Source organism: Acomys russatus, chromosome 3 (assembly GCF_903995435.1).
Source record: "Acomys russatus chromosome 3, mAcoRus1.1, whole genome shotgun sequence".
Classification (NCBI taxonomy): Eukaryota; Metazoa; Chordata; class Mammalia; order Rodentia; family Muridae; genus Acomys; species Acomys russatus.
This window is the reverse complement of record NC_067139.1, coordinates 82051371-82068869: the sequence shown is the minus strand read 5'-3', so window position 1 is coordinate 82068869 and position 17499 is coordinate 82051371. Positions and strand designations below refer to the sequence as shown.

The 17499-nt window shown below is 42.7% G+C and overlaps 1 protein-coding gene across 1 annotated transcript; it reads left to right on the top strand.

Moving 5' to 3' along the window:
* Positions 1–11274: 11274 nt before the first annotated feature.
* On the top strand, positions 11275–12207 carry LOC127187231 (olfactory receptor 4E1-like). Its single transcript, XM_051143405.1, has one exon. It carries the CDS (start codon positions 11275–11277, stop codon positions 12205–12207), a length of 933 nt encoding a protein of 310 aa, XP_050999362.1.
* Positions 12208–17499: the final 5292 nt, after the last annotated feature.

Genomic DNA, 17499 nt, shown 5'->3' with positions numbered 1-17499 from the left:
AGTGGGTGCTTACTTAACTCTATGGAAGTAACATGATGATCTAACTACAAGGAAACAAAAGCTCACACTGAGCAAATAGCATGCTGAAAGTCACCCTGCTACAAAACCATAAAGACAGGACTCAAGGGGCTCAGAGTGCAGCTCAGTGCAAGATGTGTACTTGGCATACAGGAGGCCCTGGGTTCAATTCCCTAATTCACACACACACACACACACACACACACACACCATGACAAGAGTCATGAGATTGGATTTCAAACCAGATCCATCAATCCACTACTGCTCCAAGAACTGGGAGAAAGCACCAACTTGAATTCATCCTCTCATCCTGCTGTTACTGCTTTCCAAACAAGGAGCGATTGCATCACTCACCTACGTTGTGTGTCCTGATGCTTGCCTAAGTGACTCATCATCCTGATGCTTGCCTAAGTGACTCATCATCCTGACGCTTGCCTAAGTGACTCATCATCCTGATGCTTGCCTAAGTGACTCATCATCCTGATGCTTGCTTGCCTAAGTGACTCATCATCCTGATGCTTGCTTGCCTAAGTGACTCATCATCCTGATGCTTGCTTGCCTAAGTGACTCATCAAATGCAGGTAAATGAAAGAGAGCGTTAGAGCATGACTGGCAACGAAGACTTTGAACCATTGACGTAGTAATACCCTTGGGAGTTTATTCAAATCTGTCATCAGACTAATGAAATGGGGACGTTTTATTTCTTATTTCACACATGCTTACTGATCACCAATTTGTGCTGGATACTAGATTTGTAGTTGTAAATATACAGACACTCCTACATGGAATATACAGTCTAGTAAGAGAAGAAAGAAAAACGTGAACAACTAAATATAGTTATGGCTGCAGTGAGGAATGATGAAGAGAAACTGGGTGCCATGGACAGGCAATGGGAGTGAGCCCTGACTGAGCAGTCCAGAGAAACCTCACTGAGGAAGTCACATTACACCTGAGGTGTGAAACATGAAAAGAAGCCAGCCACGAACAACAGAAGCAGCCCACACTCCAGGCAGAGGAAATGACAGGTCAAAGACCCCTGTAGGGAGACTGCTTGTTCCAAGAAGTGACCATCACTGTGGTTACAGCATAGATAGGAGGGCAGGCTGGCAGGAGAGGGGCATTGGAGAAGTGAAAAGAAGAATTTCTGTGTTCACTTAAGGAGTTTAGAGTCTTTTCCATACACTGAGAAGATGCCAGAATGTGGTAAGCAGAGCAATGACAAGTGACATGTGGCTTTTCTTAGGTTAAATTGATTTTGTTGTTGTTGTTTATTTGGTTTGTTGGTTGGTTGGTTGGTTGGTTGGTTGGTTGGTTGGTTGGTTGGTTAGGTTGATTGATTTTGCTTGGTTGTTTCTTCTGGTTGTTCAAGATAAGGTTTGTCTGTGTAGTTTTGGCATGCTGGAACTCCCTCTGTAGACCAGGCTGGCCTCAAACTCATATAGATCCACCTCCCGCTGCCACCCAAGTGCTGGAATGAAAGGCGAATGCCACTACTGCCCGGCTTATTGTTATTTTTATGACAACCAAGCAAACAAACAAAAAAAGTAGTTTTTCTGCTTACCCCATTTCAAATCTTCAGATTGTGTGGAAAAGATGGTAAACTCCATTCATTTGCTGAGCCTGACCTTAAACTCCTGGTCCTCTTGCCTCCACGTCCCAGGCACCAGAGTTGCAGGCATGAGATACTAGACTGGTTGGTTTATTGATTATGCAGAGAATTAACCCAACTAAGCATTTATTGCTAAATGACTAACAGCCACTTAATGTTGATTCAAGTGCTCAAAGAGAACACTAAGATGAGTATATGGTCTATATCCAGCCCCTTTAATGTGTTTGCGGTGGCATGCACCACAGCAAAGTGGCATGTGACAAATAGAATTAACAAAGAGAGATTGTGTCTCGAGTATATAATATATAATATTCACCTTCCAGAAAAGATGTGCCCACAGGTAAAATAGCAGTAAGACTATTGTGAGATAAGTACCAAATATATATATTTGGTACTTATCTGCATATATATATGGGAGATGGGAACATGGTGGTAGGGAGAGGAAGAGGTAATGGATAGAGTAACTAAGGATCTATGAAAAAACTATATAGAAACCCATTAGTTATAAGATAATTTTAAAATTTTTTAAATTTTTTAAAAGTTCAACTAGAATTAGCCTACATGGGTGAGCAATACCAGTCCCAGAAGACATGATTGTTAAATTACAGTGCGAGGCATGGTATGCTTCCCCATGAGTTTTCACTCTTGGAAGTCCAAAGGTCTCAAAACAAACACTAGCCTTTTGCTACCTACCATAACTACACGGTAAGAAACTAATGCTGAAAATATCACACATTTTGGCTACAGGACACAGGGAAATTAATCTGAAAATGATAAGAAAATCTACTCCTTACTGGACAGCCTTCATAGTGCTTGAAGATGCTATGCCTGATGGTGACAGAGAAACAGTATCAGTGGGTTAGCCCAGTGCTGAACCTTGCATGTTACAATATTGATCTTCCAGGCAAGACGTTCCCACTGGTGTCATAATGAAATGACTGCTGTGGGATAAGTAACAACTTTCTGGTTGGGTTGGATGTCAGTTCCATAGGAGACATTGTCGTTTATGCTTCGATGGCCTGAGAAGTAGCTCATGACCAAAGAGGTCAGAGGCCCTAAGGGAGAACCCGCTGTTGTTAGTTTGCTCAGTGGCCATACTGTCTAATTGTCTTCCAAATATTTTTTTTTTGTTTTACCCATAGAGACGGCCGCTCTGAACATGGGTCAGACAGGCTTCTTTCCACAGTGAGCAGAAGTCAAGGCAAAAGTGTAGAATTAGTCAAAGCCCTGCTAAAAAGGGATCAAGAGGCCAACCCTATATAGGACAGCATTACACATCCCATCAGGGAGCACCTCAGAAGAAGAGACAGAAAAAATGTAGGAGCAGGACGATGAGGAGAGGTGCTGTAAAATTCTGTTTTCTATGTATGGCATAGCTAATACTCTTGTCAGTGCGCAGAGACTATGCTTACCTGCACAAGATCAAGCCAGCTAAAATTCTGTCATAGATAAAGCAAGGTCATCTCCAGGCCGTGACCCTTAGTAAGGGCTATTAACCATCCACAGCTTCTGAAAGAGGGAAAATCATTATTTTAGAGGGTGAGGACAATAGTAGGTTCCCCATGTTCCAGTGGGTGATCCCACACCCATGTGCATATATAGGTAGACCTAACTGAACTTAGTGGCTTCTCAAAAAAAAATAGAACTGATGTTGGGAAGACACATTGGGGGATACTTGGGGGAATGAGAGGAGAAAATGTGGAATGATATGATCATAAATCATTGTATACATCTATGAGATCCTCAATAATAAAAATGAATTGTATTAAATAAAATAAATCTTCTAACAACAAAAAGACCACCCATATGCATTTATTGCTGAATTATATAAAAACTTTTTAAAAAGAACACCTTCTGAAACTGTTGCATAAAATTAGAACAGGAGGGACTTTACCAAACTCTTCCACAAAAACACTATTATTCTAACACCAAAGTAAAATAAGACACACACACACACGAATATAAAAAAATAATTGCCTTAGCTGTCCCTGCCCCTCAGCGGCTGCAGCACTCCAGCACTTTGGAGAACAGGCCTTGCACCACACCTAAGCAGCAGAGTGGAGCTGGTCCTGGAGATGGGTTGGGAGTGTAGCACAGCAAAGTAGGAGAGCCAGCCCAGAGGACATGAGTGTGTAAGTGCTGACCCCACTCTTCGGCTGCCTTGAGGTGGCATAGCACAAGAGAAATGCCCCCCAACCCCTACCCCAACAGACACCAAGCTGCTATAGGTAATCCTACATATTTTTAGTTGTTAGGAGACAAAACTTTTGAATGCTTTGACTATAAGGAAATGATAAATATTTGGTGAGAAGGTGCATATGTATAATTAGATATGTACATTACATAAAATACATGCAGATCAAATATGACATGGTAACTCATAACATGTATAGTTTATGTGTGGCATGAATAAGTTAAAATGCATTTAAAGGGCGGGAGAGATACCTTAATCCTTAAAGCACTGGCTGCTATTGCTCAAGACCTGCACCCTGTGCCTATTAGCCACATGGTTGCTCAGAACTGTCAGTAACTCAATTCCAGGAGATCTGACATCGTCTTCCAGATTCTGTGGGTACCAAGCATACGTGTGGTGCACAGACATACATGCAGGCAGAAATTCATATATATATATTTGATAAGTCTTAAAATATATATTTTAACACATTTTTATTGAAAAATAAAATAATTCATATTACATCTCATTTTCCATCCCATCCCATGCATCCTCCCATTCCTCCCTCCCACTTTCACCCTAATCCCCTTTCCCTATGACTGTGACTGAGGGGGACCTCCTCCCCCTGAATATGTTGCTAGGGTATCAAGTCTCTTCTTGGTAGTCCGCTATCCTTCCTCTGAATGCCATTGGGCCTCCCCTACAAAGGGACATGGCCAAATATGGGCACCAGAGATCCTGTGAAAGTCAGTCCCCAGTCTCCACTTAACTGTGGAGAATGTACTCTCCCTTGGTTAGATCTGGGTAGGGGTTTGATGATGACTGCACATTTTGTCCTTGGTTGGTGCCTTTGATCAAGCAGAACCCCTGGGCTCAGATCCACCCATCATAATGTTCCTCTTGTAGGTTTCTAGGACCCTCTGGATCCACCTACTTCCTATCCCCTATATTTTTCTCACCTAGAGTCTCAATAGGATGGTCTCACCTCTATCCCACTTTCCTGGTAGGTGCAGACTTTCATGGGACCTGCCCTCTGGGCTAGTGTCCAGTTATAAGTGAGTATATACCATTTGAGTCTCTCTGCTTCTGGGTTAGCTCACTCATTATGATCATTTCTAGTTCAATCCATGCAAATCAAAACAACTCTGAGATTCCATCTTACACCCATCAGAATGACTAAAATCAAACATTCACGTGACACCACATGCTGGCGAGGATATGGAAAGAGAGGAACACTCCTTCATTGCTGGTGGGAATGCAAACTAGTACAGCCACTTTGGAAATCTATCTGGTGCTATCTCAGAAAAATGGGAATAGGGCTTCCTCAAGATCCAGCTATTCCACTCCTTGGAATATACCCAGAAGATGCTCCAGCACACAACAAGAAAATTTGCTCAACCATGTTCATAGCAGCCTTATTCATAATAGCCAGAACATGGAAACAGCCTAAGTGTCCCTCAGTAGAAGAATGGATAAAGAAACTGTGGTACATTTACACTATGGAATACTACTCAGCTATTAAAAACAAGGAATTCCCGAAATTAAAACACATTTTTAATCATGCAATCTTCATTTCTCCACGTTGTATTCTTCACCACTTTAAACACCAACCTCATATAGCAAAGAGGAAGCAAAAGGAGAACCAAGGCAAGAAATACCAATCTACACAAGAAATTTGCTGTTCTCTAAAATGACAAATATTTGAGGCCAAAAATATTGACAGTAGGTTGTGTTTTGTTTCACTTTTTGCCTGAAATACATGTTTCGTGTAATCAGCAAATGCCACATGGTTGGCGAATATCTCAAAAGTTCTAAAATTTTTGCATTTTGTTCCAGTTATATGCATGTATGTGGGGGTGTGCCGTAGCATACATGTAGAGGTCAGAGTTCTCCCACTCTGTGACACTGGTTCTCTCTGTCCATATTTAAGTATGTCCCAGGAATCAAATTCAGCTTCGCAAGCTTATATGGCAAGGCTTTACCCCACTGAGCCATCTTACTGGCCCAATCTATGTTGTACGGAGAAGAAAGTAAGTCTCAGAGATGGGACACGCTTCCCAAAATTCGTATATCTAGGACTTTAAAAATGCACCCAGACAATCTAGCTCCCAGAAGAGGCACATACGCCGTAAGAGGGCCGACCAGCCCTCACATCCATATGCATACACTTCTCATATCTGTGTTTTCACATAAATTAAGTAAGAAAACCCAGAGCCATCATCTAGAAATTACCTCTTCACATCGGATCACTAAATACTACTAGGTAATTTAATTGTACACAATATGCCCCAAAGAGCTACGAGTTCAAGTCCTCGTTTTCCTCATTAAACTCTCTCAGCGACAGACACCAAGGCTATTACATCAGCTGCCACAAAGTTAACTTCGCCTAACTAGTAAATTAGCAAGCTGACGTCACTGGATGACTCCCCAGAAATAAAGCCTGGGCATTTCAGGTAGAGTGAAACCTGTGCAGCAGCTGCCAGGCACAGCTGTTCGCTTCCCTCATGATTCCCTTTCAGGGCTTAAGCGTTGAATATTCCATCTGGAATGAATGATACAGCTTGCACAGATGACACAGGACCCTTCGGATGCACTGTGTTCCGAGTACATTGTCCTGATAAGCTGGGACGACTGTGAAACTGGTTTCCCATAGCTCTCGGTCCCCACTCATCAGGAGGTCTGAAAAAATACACAACAGACACACTGCTTTTACACCACAGCCTCAGTCAACTGCACACCATCCCAGGACTCTGACTGCAGAATTGCCTGCATAGTGAAAGAAGGACGAAAGTACAGATGCAAAATATGATTTTGGCAGAAATTCAAAGCTAGTGCTCTGTGCCCTGACTTATGACCAAGTGTGAACAGGCTCTCCAGGGAACCTCAGGGCTTCTCACCCTCTTCACAGACAGAAAATCAATGCACACAAGGTCTTCTGACTGTCCAACCTCAAGGAAGTTCTTCCTTCTGCTGGAAGATAACTGTCATTACACTCAAACTACAGGGCAGAAGATTCAGATATTTTTGAAGAGACTGAGAGAATCTGAAAACATTCAGGTGAGATTTAAAGATAATTTTAATTTTATTCTTAATTTGCTCTTAACCATCATCTCCTACATTTTCCTGAAATGTGTGGTTTAAATGCACCATATATTTTTAGATTTATTCAGCTCATTTTATGTGTGTAATTGTTCTGTCTGCATGTGTGTGTATGTAGCGTGTGAGTGTCTGGTGCCCATGGAGGTCAGATGGAGGTATCAGATACTGTGGAACTGGAAATACGGGTGCTCAGAACCAAGCTCAAGTCCCCTACAAGAATGACAAGTATTTTAACTGTTGAGCCATCTCTCAAGCCCATGTTTTTGACATCATATATTTGATGTCCTTAGACACCATGTTTTCCAAAGCATTTTTCCTATGAGTGTGCAGAAGTACAAGAAAATTCTGGTAGGAGGACAGGGTGAGTTAACAGTGCACATGCCCTTCCTACAAGGAGGAAGCAGAATTCTTTGACACAGAAAAAATATCACATGATGAGTTAAAAATCAACCCCTTGCCCTTCAAGTTTCCATTTTAAAACAAGAAAATTATGGCTGTAAGTCACTAAATAAAAAATTGAGATAGTTTCCTATAGCAAAAACTGTTAAATGCATGTTTTAAGAAAAGTGACAAAGTGTAATGTCAATCCATACTTGAGTAAAGAGGTTCCTGTAAATTCTAGGTGTTAATTGAAAGACCTCTGTGCAAAACTATCTTGCTTGTCACAGCTCTGTTTGGTTAGTGCCTCTGTTTGACACTACCATTGATCTTTATTTTGACATGAACAGCAAAAGTGGCCATTGTTTGCTCAAGGATGGCACGATGACTAACAGGGAACATTATAAATGGCTGGAACAGAGAGGAATCTGCCCCTAGGCATGATGGGAGAACTCATTTGTCCAGAGAAGTCTGATCCTGAGGAATGCTATAAGATGGACACCACAGGATTAGGGGCTCTTGGGACAAACAGAGACAGGGTGAGCTGTGGAAAGCTATCTGCAAAGATGGCAGGATTGAGCAGACTTGAGAAATGGGGTTCCCTAAAGCCATACCTTAAGCTGACTCAGAACACCCAAGAGAAGAAAGAGGTCATGGAAACCCCCTCTGTACTCTCCTATTATGCTGACCCCACAGAAGTTCAGAGTGGTGGTAGAGTGGATAAAGCCTGGGGCCAGGAGACCTGAACCCTAGACCCAGGCGTCGCTGCAATGCTGTGTAGCATTGAGCCTGGGTAGTGCTTTACCTCTCTATGCCTCCTTTCAACTACCTTCAAGAATGTGACTATTATATATAACCTACAATTGTTATTAAAAGGAAAAGCACTGTCTGTTCTTGCAGATGACCTTATTGCTTCCCCTTATTCACAAGGAAGTTCACAACCATCTGTAGCTCCAGTTACAGAAGAAGCTCATGCTCTCCTCTGGCTTCAACAGGCACCAGGCATGCACACAGTACACATAAATATGTGCAGACAAAACACCATGGACACAGAATAAAAGATAGATGGAGAGATGATAGATAGATAGATCATACATACATACATACATACATACATACATACATACATACACACATATATACATTATTTTAAAGTACCAGTGATAATTGGATCATAGGAAAGCTAATATAAAAGAAACAAAAGAGTTCCTCTGGATTTACTCATAAGCCAGTAAATCAAGCAACAGACTGAAGAGCTGAGGATGATGCAGTCAATGCACAGATGGTGCTATGCCTGGACCTTCGCAGGCAAGCCTGTATGGAGCTTAGGGCTTCTAGGGTTTGCACAGCCTTACCTAAAGAGCTGCTCAACAAGCACCACAGCTACATGACCAGCTGACCAGCAGCAATGTGAATGGCTCTGACGCTCAGAAACTGACATCATGGACATTAGGATCTCAGCACAGGGCAAAGCAACATGGAAAAAAGTGATTGGAGCTAGTGAAAAGTACAATCAATATGAAACCATTTTCTTTTTTATTTATTTTATTAATTTATTCATATTACATCTCAATTGTTAACCCATCCCTTGTATCCTCACATTCCTTCCTCCCTCCCATTTTCCCCTTACTCCCTTCCCCTATGACTGTTCCTGAGGGGGACCTCCTCCCCCTGTATATGCTCATAGGGTATCAAGTCTCTTCTCGGTAGCCTGCTATCCTTCCTCTGAGTGCCACGAGGTCTCCCCATCCAGGGGACATGGTCAAATATGGGGCACCAGAGTTTGTGTGAAAGTTAGACCCCACTCTCCACTCAACTGTGGAGAATGTCCTGTCCATTGGTCTCTTAACAGTGTACATTAGTAAGACACTCTTCCATTTGGCTTGTGTTACTAGGATTGTAGAGTGGGTTCAGGTTACTGACAGTGGGGTGTGGTCAGCCTCAGAGAAGATTCCGTCCCCTGCACCCGTGTGATTTACCCTACAAGCTTTCTAAAGAAGGAAGATTGCCTCTTTTCTGCCTGAGCTTCAGTTTTCTGACGGGAGTAATTAAAAACTATCCCTGCTTATCTGATCGTGTTGTTGTGAGAAGTAAATGCATGAAACCATTTTCAAAGGCCAAGTTTACGGACCTTAGACCAAGTACCTACTTAATGTGAGGAGAACCTTACTCCATTTTGTGAGCTGGGTCTGATGGCAAACTCAGAACTCGGGAAGTGGAAACAGAGGCATCAGGAGTTCAAGGGCATCCTCATCTACATAGCAAGACTGGGCTATTTGTCTGTCTCAAAAAAATCTGTAACCTAAATCTAAGCACTGACACATTGCTTCAGTAAGGGAGAAAAAGCTTGTTTGAATTCATTATTGCATTGCGCCCAAGGTCTGGGTTTAGAATTGAGCAAAGAAGCTGAAAGAAAAAATTTTTAGAGTGCAGAATATTTGTTAGGAATTGTCATCCTTGAAAGAAGAAAGCTTAGCTGCGGAGAGGGAGGAGTTTCCCTCCTCCTCTTCTGCAGTCTCAGGGACTCCATCAGGTCCATGACAGGGCTGGAGCCAGGATGGTCCATTACAGTCATCCTGACTTGGGGCAAGAGGAGCATCCTTTATTCCACCAGTGGCTGAACTGGGACTGCCCTTCTGCGGTGTATACATAAGACACTTCTCAAAGCTGGATGGCGGGCCAAGGCCAATACCGGTTGCTGGTATTGAACTCTCAGTCCTGGGAGGGTCTCTTCAGAGCACAGCACCCACTCACTGCAGACAGGGATTTATTTACCTTGCAGTCTGTTCCTTTGACTCAGTAGTAGATGTCAAAGAGCCAAAGCTATATTTGCTACACTATGGAGGAAAGTCTATGCTTAAGTATGCCAGGACTGGCCCCTAACAGGATAAATGAGAACTAAAAGAATTTTTTTAATTGTTTCATTTCCAAGAGTGTCTGTCTTAGAACTGATTATCGCATAAGAAGACACTATTTTGGATCTGAAGAGCTTGGTCATAGCCCCTTCTTCTCCTTTGCTGCTTTTCTGTGATAATCCTAATGTTACAAAGCATCTGGACATAATTCAGACTTAGGAGAAGATACTATATACAGAAACGTAGGAGAATATCCCACACGCGTTTTTGGAAATACTTTTTATCTACCTACACAAATACTTTTTTCTTTCTAGTCTAAGACCACTTGAAGCCTCCAGTGGGGAGGGGCCTCTTACTCTTTTTATTTATTCATTTATTATACATCTTGACCGCAGTGTCCTTTCCCTCCTCTCCTCCCACTCCACCTCCCCTCCCTGCCAACCCCCAGCATTCACTCCTTCTCTACGTCTCTTCAGAAAAGGGCAGGCCTCCCATGGATATCAACCAGCCCAGGCATACTGGCATACTGACCTACAGTAAGACTAAGCACCTCCTCTCTTAGATAAGGCAACCCAGTGCAAAGAAAGGGTTCAAAAGGAAGGCAACCAAGTCAGAGACTGCCTCTGCTCCCACTGTTAGGAGTCGCAGAAGAAGACAAAGCTGCATGACTCTAACGCATGTGCACAGGGCCTAGGCCAGTCTCGTGCAGGCTCCCTAGTCAGTGGTTCAGTCTCTGAGACCCTGTGACCCCAAATTGGTTGATTCTGTAGGTTGGGTTTTCTTGTGGTGTCCTTAATCCCTCTGGTCCCTACCAAGAATTTTTTCGGAAACACAAGACAGAAGTTGTAGCTCAGAGTTGCCATCAAATCCCCAGCACCAAGGGAAGAAGGAGGGAAGCAACAGGAAATACAGGAAACACAAGATATTTGACCCACAAACTCCTGCTATAAATGAAGTCATAAGTGACCAAGTAATTAGGTGATCAAATGGTTGATGCAAAACTTTTTTTTATTTTATTAATTTATTCTTGTTACATCTCAATGTTTATCCCATCCCTTGTATCCTCCCATTAGTTGACGCAAATCTTAAATGTTACATTTGTCTCAAGTTTTTACTCTAATTTCTGACAGAGAACTAAAAGAATGGGAAAGGCCGTCCTCCTCAACCAAACTTCGGTGACGTTATTCCGGCTCAGAGGTTTATCTGTGAATCCGAAGATACAGATGGCTGTGTTTGTCATGTTCCTCATTTTCAACATCCTGACACTGATTGGTAACATCCTCATTGTCATAACGATCATTTACGACCGCCGGCTCCATACCCCCATGTACTTCTTCCTCAGCAATCTGTCCTTTATTGATGTCTGCCATTCCACTGTCACTGTCCCAAAGATGCTCAGAGACACCTTGTCAGAAGAAAAGCTCATCTCTTTTGATGCCTGCGTGGTCCAGATATTCTTCCTGCACCTCTTTGCCTGCACGGAGATCTTCCTGCTTACTGTCATGGCCTATGATCGATATGTGGCCATTTGTAAACCCTTGCAGTACATGACAGTGATGAACTGGAAGGTGTGTATGATACTGGGTGTGGCCCTATGGACAGCGGGGACCATCCACTCCATATCTTTTACCTCACTCACCATCAAGCTGCCCTACTGTGGTCCTGATGAGATTGACAACTTCTTCTGTGATGTACCTCAGGTGATCAATCTGGCTTGCACTGACACCCACATCATTGAGATTCTCATTGTCTCCAACAGTGGGCTGATCTCTGTGGTATGTTTTGTGATTATTGTAGTGTCCTACGCAGTGATCCTCATGAGTCTGAGACAACAGATCTCTGAAGGCAAGAGGAAAGCCCTGTCCACATGTGCAGCCCACCTCACCGTGGTCACACTGTTTCTGGGACACTGTATCTTCATCTATTCACGCCCATCCATCAGCTTTCCAGAGGACAAGATTGTATCTGCTTTCTTTGCTGCTGTCACCCCTCTACTGAACCCTATAATCTATACCCTTAGGAATGAGGACATGAAGAACGCCTTAAACAAGTTAATCAGGATGAAAGAAAAGTAAAAATGTGAAGTCCTTAGGATTCTTGGTGATTCAAATAAAAGAAGCAACTACATATTGTATTCACCAGATGATATGACCTGTCACATTTTCTTCTGCCCCTATATCTAACAATCAAAGTAAGTGCTGTGACTGGTAGCATCTTCCTCATTCTAGAAACTGTCATAGGCAGTGGACGCTTACTTAACTCTATGGAAGTAACATGATGATCTAACTACAAGGAAACAAAAGCTCACACTGAGCAAATAGCATGCTGAAAATCACCCTGCTACAAAACCATAAAGACAGGACTCAAGGGGCTCAGAGTGCAGCTCAGTGCAAGATGTGTACTTGGCATACAGGAGGCCCTGGGTTCAATTCCCTAATTCACACACACACACACACACACACACACACACACACACACACCATGACAAGAGTCATGAGATTGGATTTCAAACCAGATCCATCAATCCACTACTGCTCCAAGAACTGGGAGAAAGCACCAACTTGAATTCATCCTCTCATCCTGCTGTTACTGCTTTCCAACCAAGGAACGACTGCATCACTCACCTACGTTGTGTGTCCTGATGCTTGCCTAAGTGACTCATCATCCTGATGCTTGCCTAAGTGACTCACCATCCTGACGCTTGCCTAAGTGACTCATCATCCTGACGCTTGCCTAAGTGACTCATCATCCTGACGCTTGCCTAAGTGACTCATCATCCTGACGCTTGCCTAAGTGACTCATCATCCTGACGCTTGCCTAAGTGACTCATCATCCTGACGCTTGCCTAAGTGACTCATCATCCTGATGCTTGCCTAAGTGACTCATCATCCTGACGCTTGCCTAAGTGACTCATCATCCTGACGCTTGCCTAAGTGACTCATCATCCTGATGCTTGCCTAAGTGACTCATCATCCTGACGCTTGCCTAAGTGACTCATCATCCTGATGCTTGCCTAAGTGACTCATCATCCTGACGCTTGCCTAAGTGACTCATCATCCTGATGCTTGCCTAAGTGACTCATCAACTGCAGGTAAATGAAAGAGAGCGTTAGCGCATGAGTGGCAACGAAGACTTTGAACCATTGACGTAGTAATACCCTTGGGAGTTTATTCAAATCTGTCATCAGACTAATGAAATGGGGACATTTTGTTTCTTATTTCACACATGCTTACTGAGCACCAATTGGTGCTGGATACTAGATTTGTAGTTGTAAATATACAGACACTCCTACATGGAATACACAGTCTAGTAAGAGAAGAAAGAAAAATGTGAACAACTAAATATAGTTATGGCTGCAGTGAGGAATGATGAAGAGAAACTGGGTGCCATGGACAGGCAACGGGAGTGAGCCCTGACTGAGCAGTCCAGAGAAACCTCACTGAGGAAGTCACATTACACCTGAGGTGTGAAACATGAAAAGAAGCCAGCCACGAACAACGGAAGCAGCCAACACTCCAGGCAGAGGAAATGACAGGTCAAAGACCCCTGTAGGGAGACTGCTTGTTCCAAGAAGTGACCATCACTGTGGTTACAGCATAGATAGGAGGGCAGGCTGGCAGGAGAGGGGCATTGGAGAAGTGAAAAGAAGAATTTCTGTGTTCACTTAAGGAGTTTAGAGTCTTTTCCATACACTGAGAAGATGCCAGAATGTGGTAAGCAGAGCAATGACAAGTGACATGTGGCTTTTCTTAGGTTAAATTGATTTTGTTGTTGTTGTTTATTTGGTTTGTTGGTTGGTTGGTTGGTTGGTTGGTTGGTTGGTTGGTTGGTTGGTTAGGTTGATTGATTTTGCTTGGTTGTTTCTTCTGGTTGTTCAAGATAAGGTTTGTCTGTGTAGTTTTGGCATGCTGGAACTCCCTCTGTAGACCAGGCTGGCCTCAAACTCATATAGATCCACCTCCCGCTGCCACCCAAGTGCTGGAATGAAAGGCGAATGCCACTACTGCCCGGCTTATTGTTATTTTTATGACAACCAAGCAAACAAACAAAAAAAGTAGTTTTTCTGCTTACCCCATTTCAAATCTTCAGATTGTATGGAAAAGATGGTAAACTCCATTCATTTGCTGAGCCTGACCTTAAACTCCTGGTCCTCTTGCCTCCACGTCCCAGGCACCGGAGTTGCAGGCATGAGATACTAGACTGGTTGGTTTATTGATTATGCAGAGAATTAACCCAACTAAGCATTTATTGCTAAACGACTAACAGCCACTTAATGTTGATTCAAGAGCTCAAAGAGAACACTAAGATGAGTATATGGTCTATATGCAGCCCCTTTAATGTGTTTGCGGTGGCATGCACCACAGCAAAGTGGCATGTGACAAATAGAATTAACAAAGAGAGATTGTGTCTCGTGTATATAATATATAATATTCACCTTCCAGAAAAGATGTGCCCACAGGTAAAATAGCAGTAAGATTATTGTGAGATAAGTACCAAATATATATATTTGGTACTTATCTGCATATATATATATATGGGAGATGGGAACATGGTGGTAGGGAGAGGAAGAGGTAATGGATAGAGTAACTAAGGATCTATGAAAAAACTATATAGAAACCCATTAGTTATAAGATAATTTTAAAATTTTTTAAATTTTTTAAAAGTTCAACTAGAATTAGCCTACATGGGTGAGCAATACCAGTCCCAGAAGACATGATTGTTAAATTACAGTGCGAGGCATGGTATGCTTCCCCATGAGTTTTCACTCTTGGAAGTCCAAAGGTCTCAAAACAAACACTAGCCTTTTGCTACCTACCATAACTACACGGTAAGAAACTAATGCTGAAAATATCACACATTTTGGCTACAGGACATAGGGAAATTAATCTGAAAATGATAAGAAAATCTACTCCTTACTGGACAGCCTTCATAGTGCTTGAAGATGCTATGCCTGATGGTGACAGAGAAACAGTATCAGTGGGTTAGCCCAGTGCTGAGCCTTGCATGTTACAATATTGATCTTCCAGGCAAGACGTTCCCACTGGTGTCATAATGAAATGACTACTGTGGGATAAGTAACAACTTTCTGGTTGGGTTGGATGTCAGTTCCATAGGAGACATTGTCGTTTATGCTTCGATGGCCTGAGAAGTAGCTCATGACCAAAGAGGTCAGAGGCCCTAAGGGAGAACCCGCTGTTGTTAGTTTGCTCAGTGGCCATACTGTCTAATTGTCTTCCAAATATTTTTTTTTTGTTTTACCCATAGAGACGGCCGCTCTGAACATGGGTCAGACAGGCTTCTTTCCACAGTGAGCAGAAGTCAAGGCAAAAGTGTAGAATTAGTCAAAGCCCTGCTAAAAAGGGATCAAGGGGCCAACCCTATATAGGACAGCATTACACATCCCATCAGGGAGCACCTCAGAAGAAGAGACAGAAAAAATGTAGGAGCGGGACGATGAGGAGAGGTGCTGTAAAATTCTGTTTTCTATGTATGACATAGCTAATACTCTTATCAGTGCGCAGAGACTATGCTTACCTGCACAAGATCAAGCCAGCTAAAATTCTGTCATAGATAAAGCAAGGTCATCTCCAGGCCGTGACCCTGAGTAAGGGGCTATTAACCATCCACAGCTTCTGAAAGAGGGAAAATCATTATTTTAGAGGGTGAGGACAATAGTAGGTTCCCCATGTTCCAGTGGATGATCCCACACCCATGTGCATATATAGGTAGACCTAACTGAACTTAGTGGCTTCTCAAAAAAAAATAGAACTGATGTTGGGAAGACACATTGGGGGATACTTGGGGAATGAGAGGAGAAAATGTGGAATGATATGATCATAAATCATTGTATACATCTATGAGATCCTCAATAATAAAAATGAATTGTATTAAATAAAATAAATCTTCTAACAACAAAAAGACCACCCATATGCATTTATTGCTGAATTATATAAAAACTTTTTAAAAAGAACACCTTCTGAAACTGTTGCATAAAATTAGAACAGGAGGGACTTTACCAAACTCTTCCACAAAAACACTATTATTCTAACACCAAAGTAAAATAAGACACACACACGCGCGAATGTAAAGAAATAATTGCCTTAGCTGTCCCTGCCCCTCAGCGGCTGCAGCACTCCAGCACTTTGGAGAACAGGCCCTGCACCACACCTAAGCAGCAGAGTAGAGCTGGTCCTGGAGATGGGTTGGGAGTGTAGCACAGCAAAGTAGGAGAGCCAGCCCAGAGGACATGAGTGTGTAAGTGCTGACCCCACTCTTCAGCTGCCTTGAGGTGGCATAGCACAAGAGAAATGCCCCCCAACCCCTACCCCAACAGACACCAAGCTGCTATAGGTAATCCTACATATTTTTAGTTGTTAGGAGACAAAACTTTTGAATGCTTTGACTATAAGGAAATGATAAATATTTAGTGAGAAGGTGCATATGTATAATTAGATATGTACATTACATAAAATACATGCAGATCAAATATGACATGGTAACTCATAACATGTATAATTTATGTGTGGCATGAATAAGTTAAAATGCATTTAAAGGGCGGGAGAGATACCTTAATCCTTAAAGCACTGGCTGCTATTGCTCAAGACCTGCACCCTGTGCCTATTAGCCACATGGTTGCTCGGAACTGTCAGTAACTCAATTCCAGGAGATCTGACATCGTCTTCCAGATTCTGTGGGTACCAAGCATACGTCTGGTGCACAGACATACATGCAGGCAGAAATTCATATATATATATATATATATATATATATATATATATATATATATGATAACTCTTAAAATATACATTTTAACACATTTTTATTGAAAAATAAAATAATTCATATTACATCTCATTTTCCATCCCATCCCATGCATCCTCCCATTCCTCCCTCCCACTTTCACCCTAATCCCCCTTCCCTATGACTGTGACTGAGGGGGACCTCCTCCCCCTGAATATGTTGCTAGGGTATCAAGTCTCTTCTTGGTAGTCCGCTATCCTTCCTCCGAATGCCATTGGGCCTCCCCTACAAAGGGACATGGCCAAATATGGGGCACCAGAGATCCTGTGAAAGTCAGTCCCCAGTCTCCACTTAACTGTGGAGAATGTACTCTCCCTTGGTTAGATCTGGGTAGGGGTTTGATGATGACTGCACATTTTGTCCTTGGTTGGTGCCTTTGATCAAGCAGAACCCCTGGGCTCAGATCCACCCATCATAATGTTCCTCTTGTAGGTTTCTAGGACCCTCTGGATCCACCTACTTCCCTATCCCCTATATTTTTCTCACCTAGAGTCTCAATAGGATGGTCTCACCTCTATCCCACTTTCCTGGTAGGTGCAGACTTTCATGGGACCTGCCCTCTGGGC

What these genes read in the sequence shown, in the direction of transcription:
- LOC127187231 (XM_051143405.1), top strand. Translation starts at nt 11,275, where the DNA reads ATGGGAAAGGCCGTCCTCCTCAACCAAACTTCGGTGACGTTATTCCGG.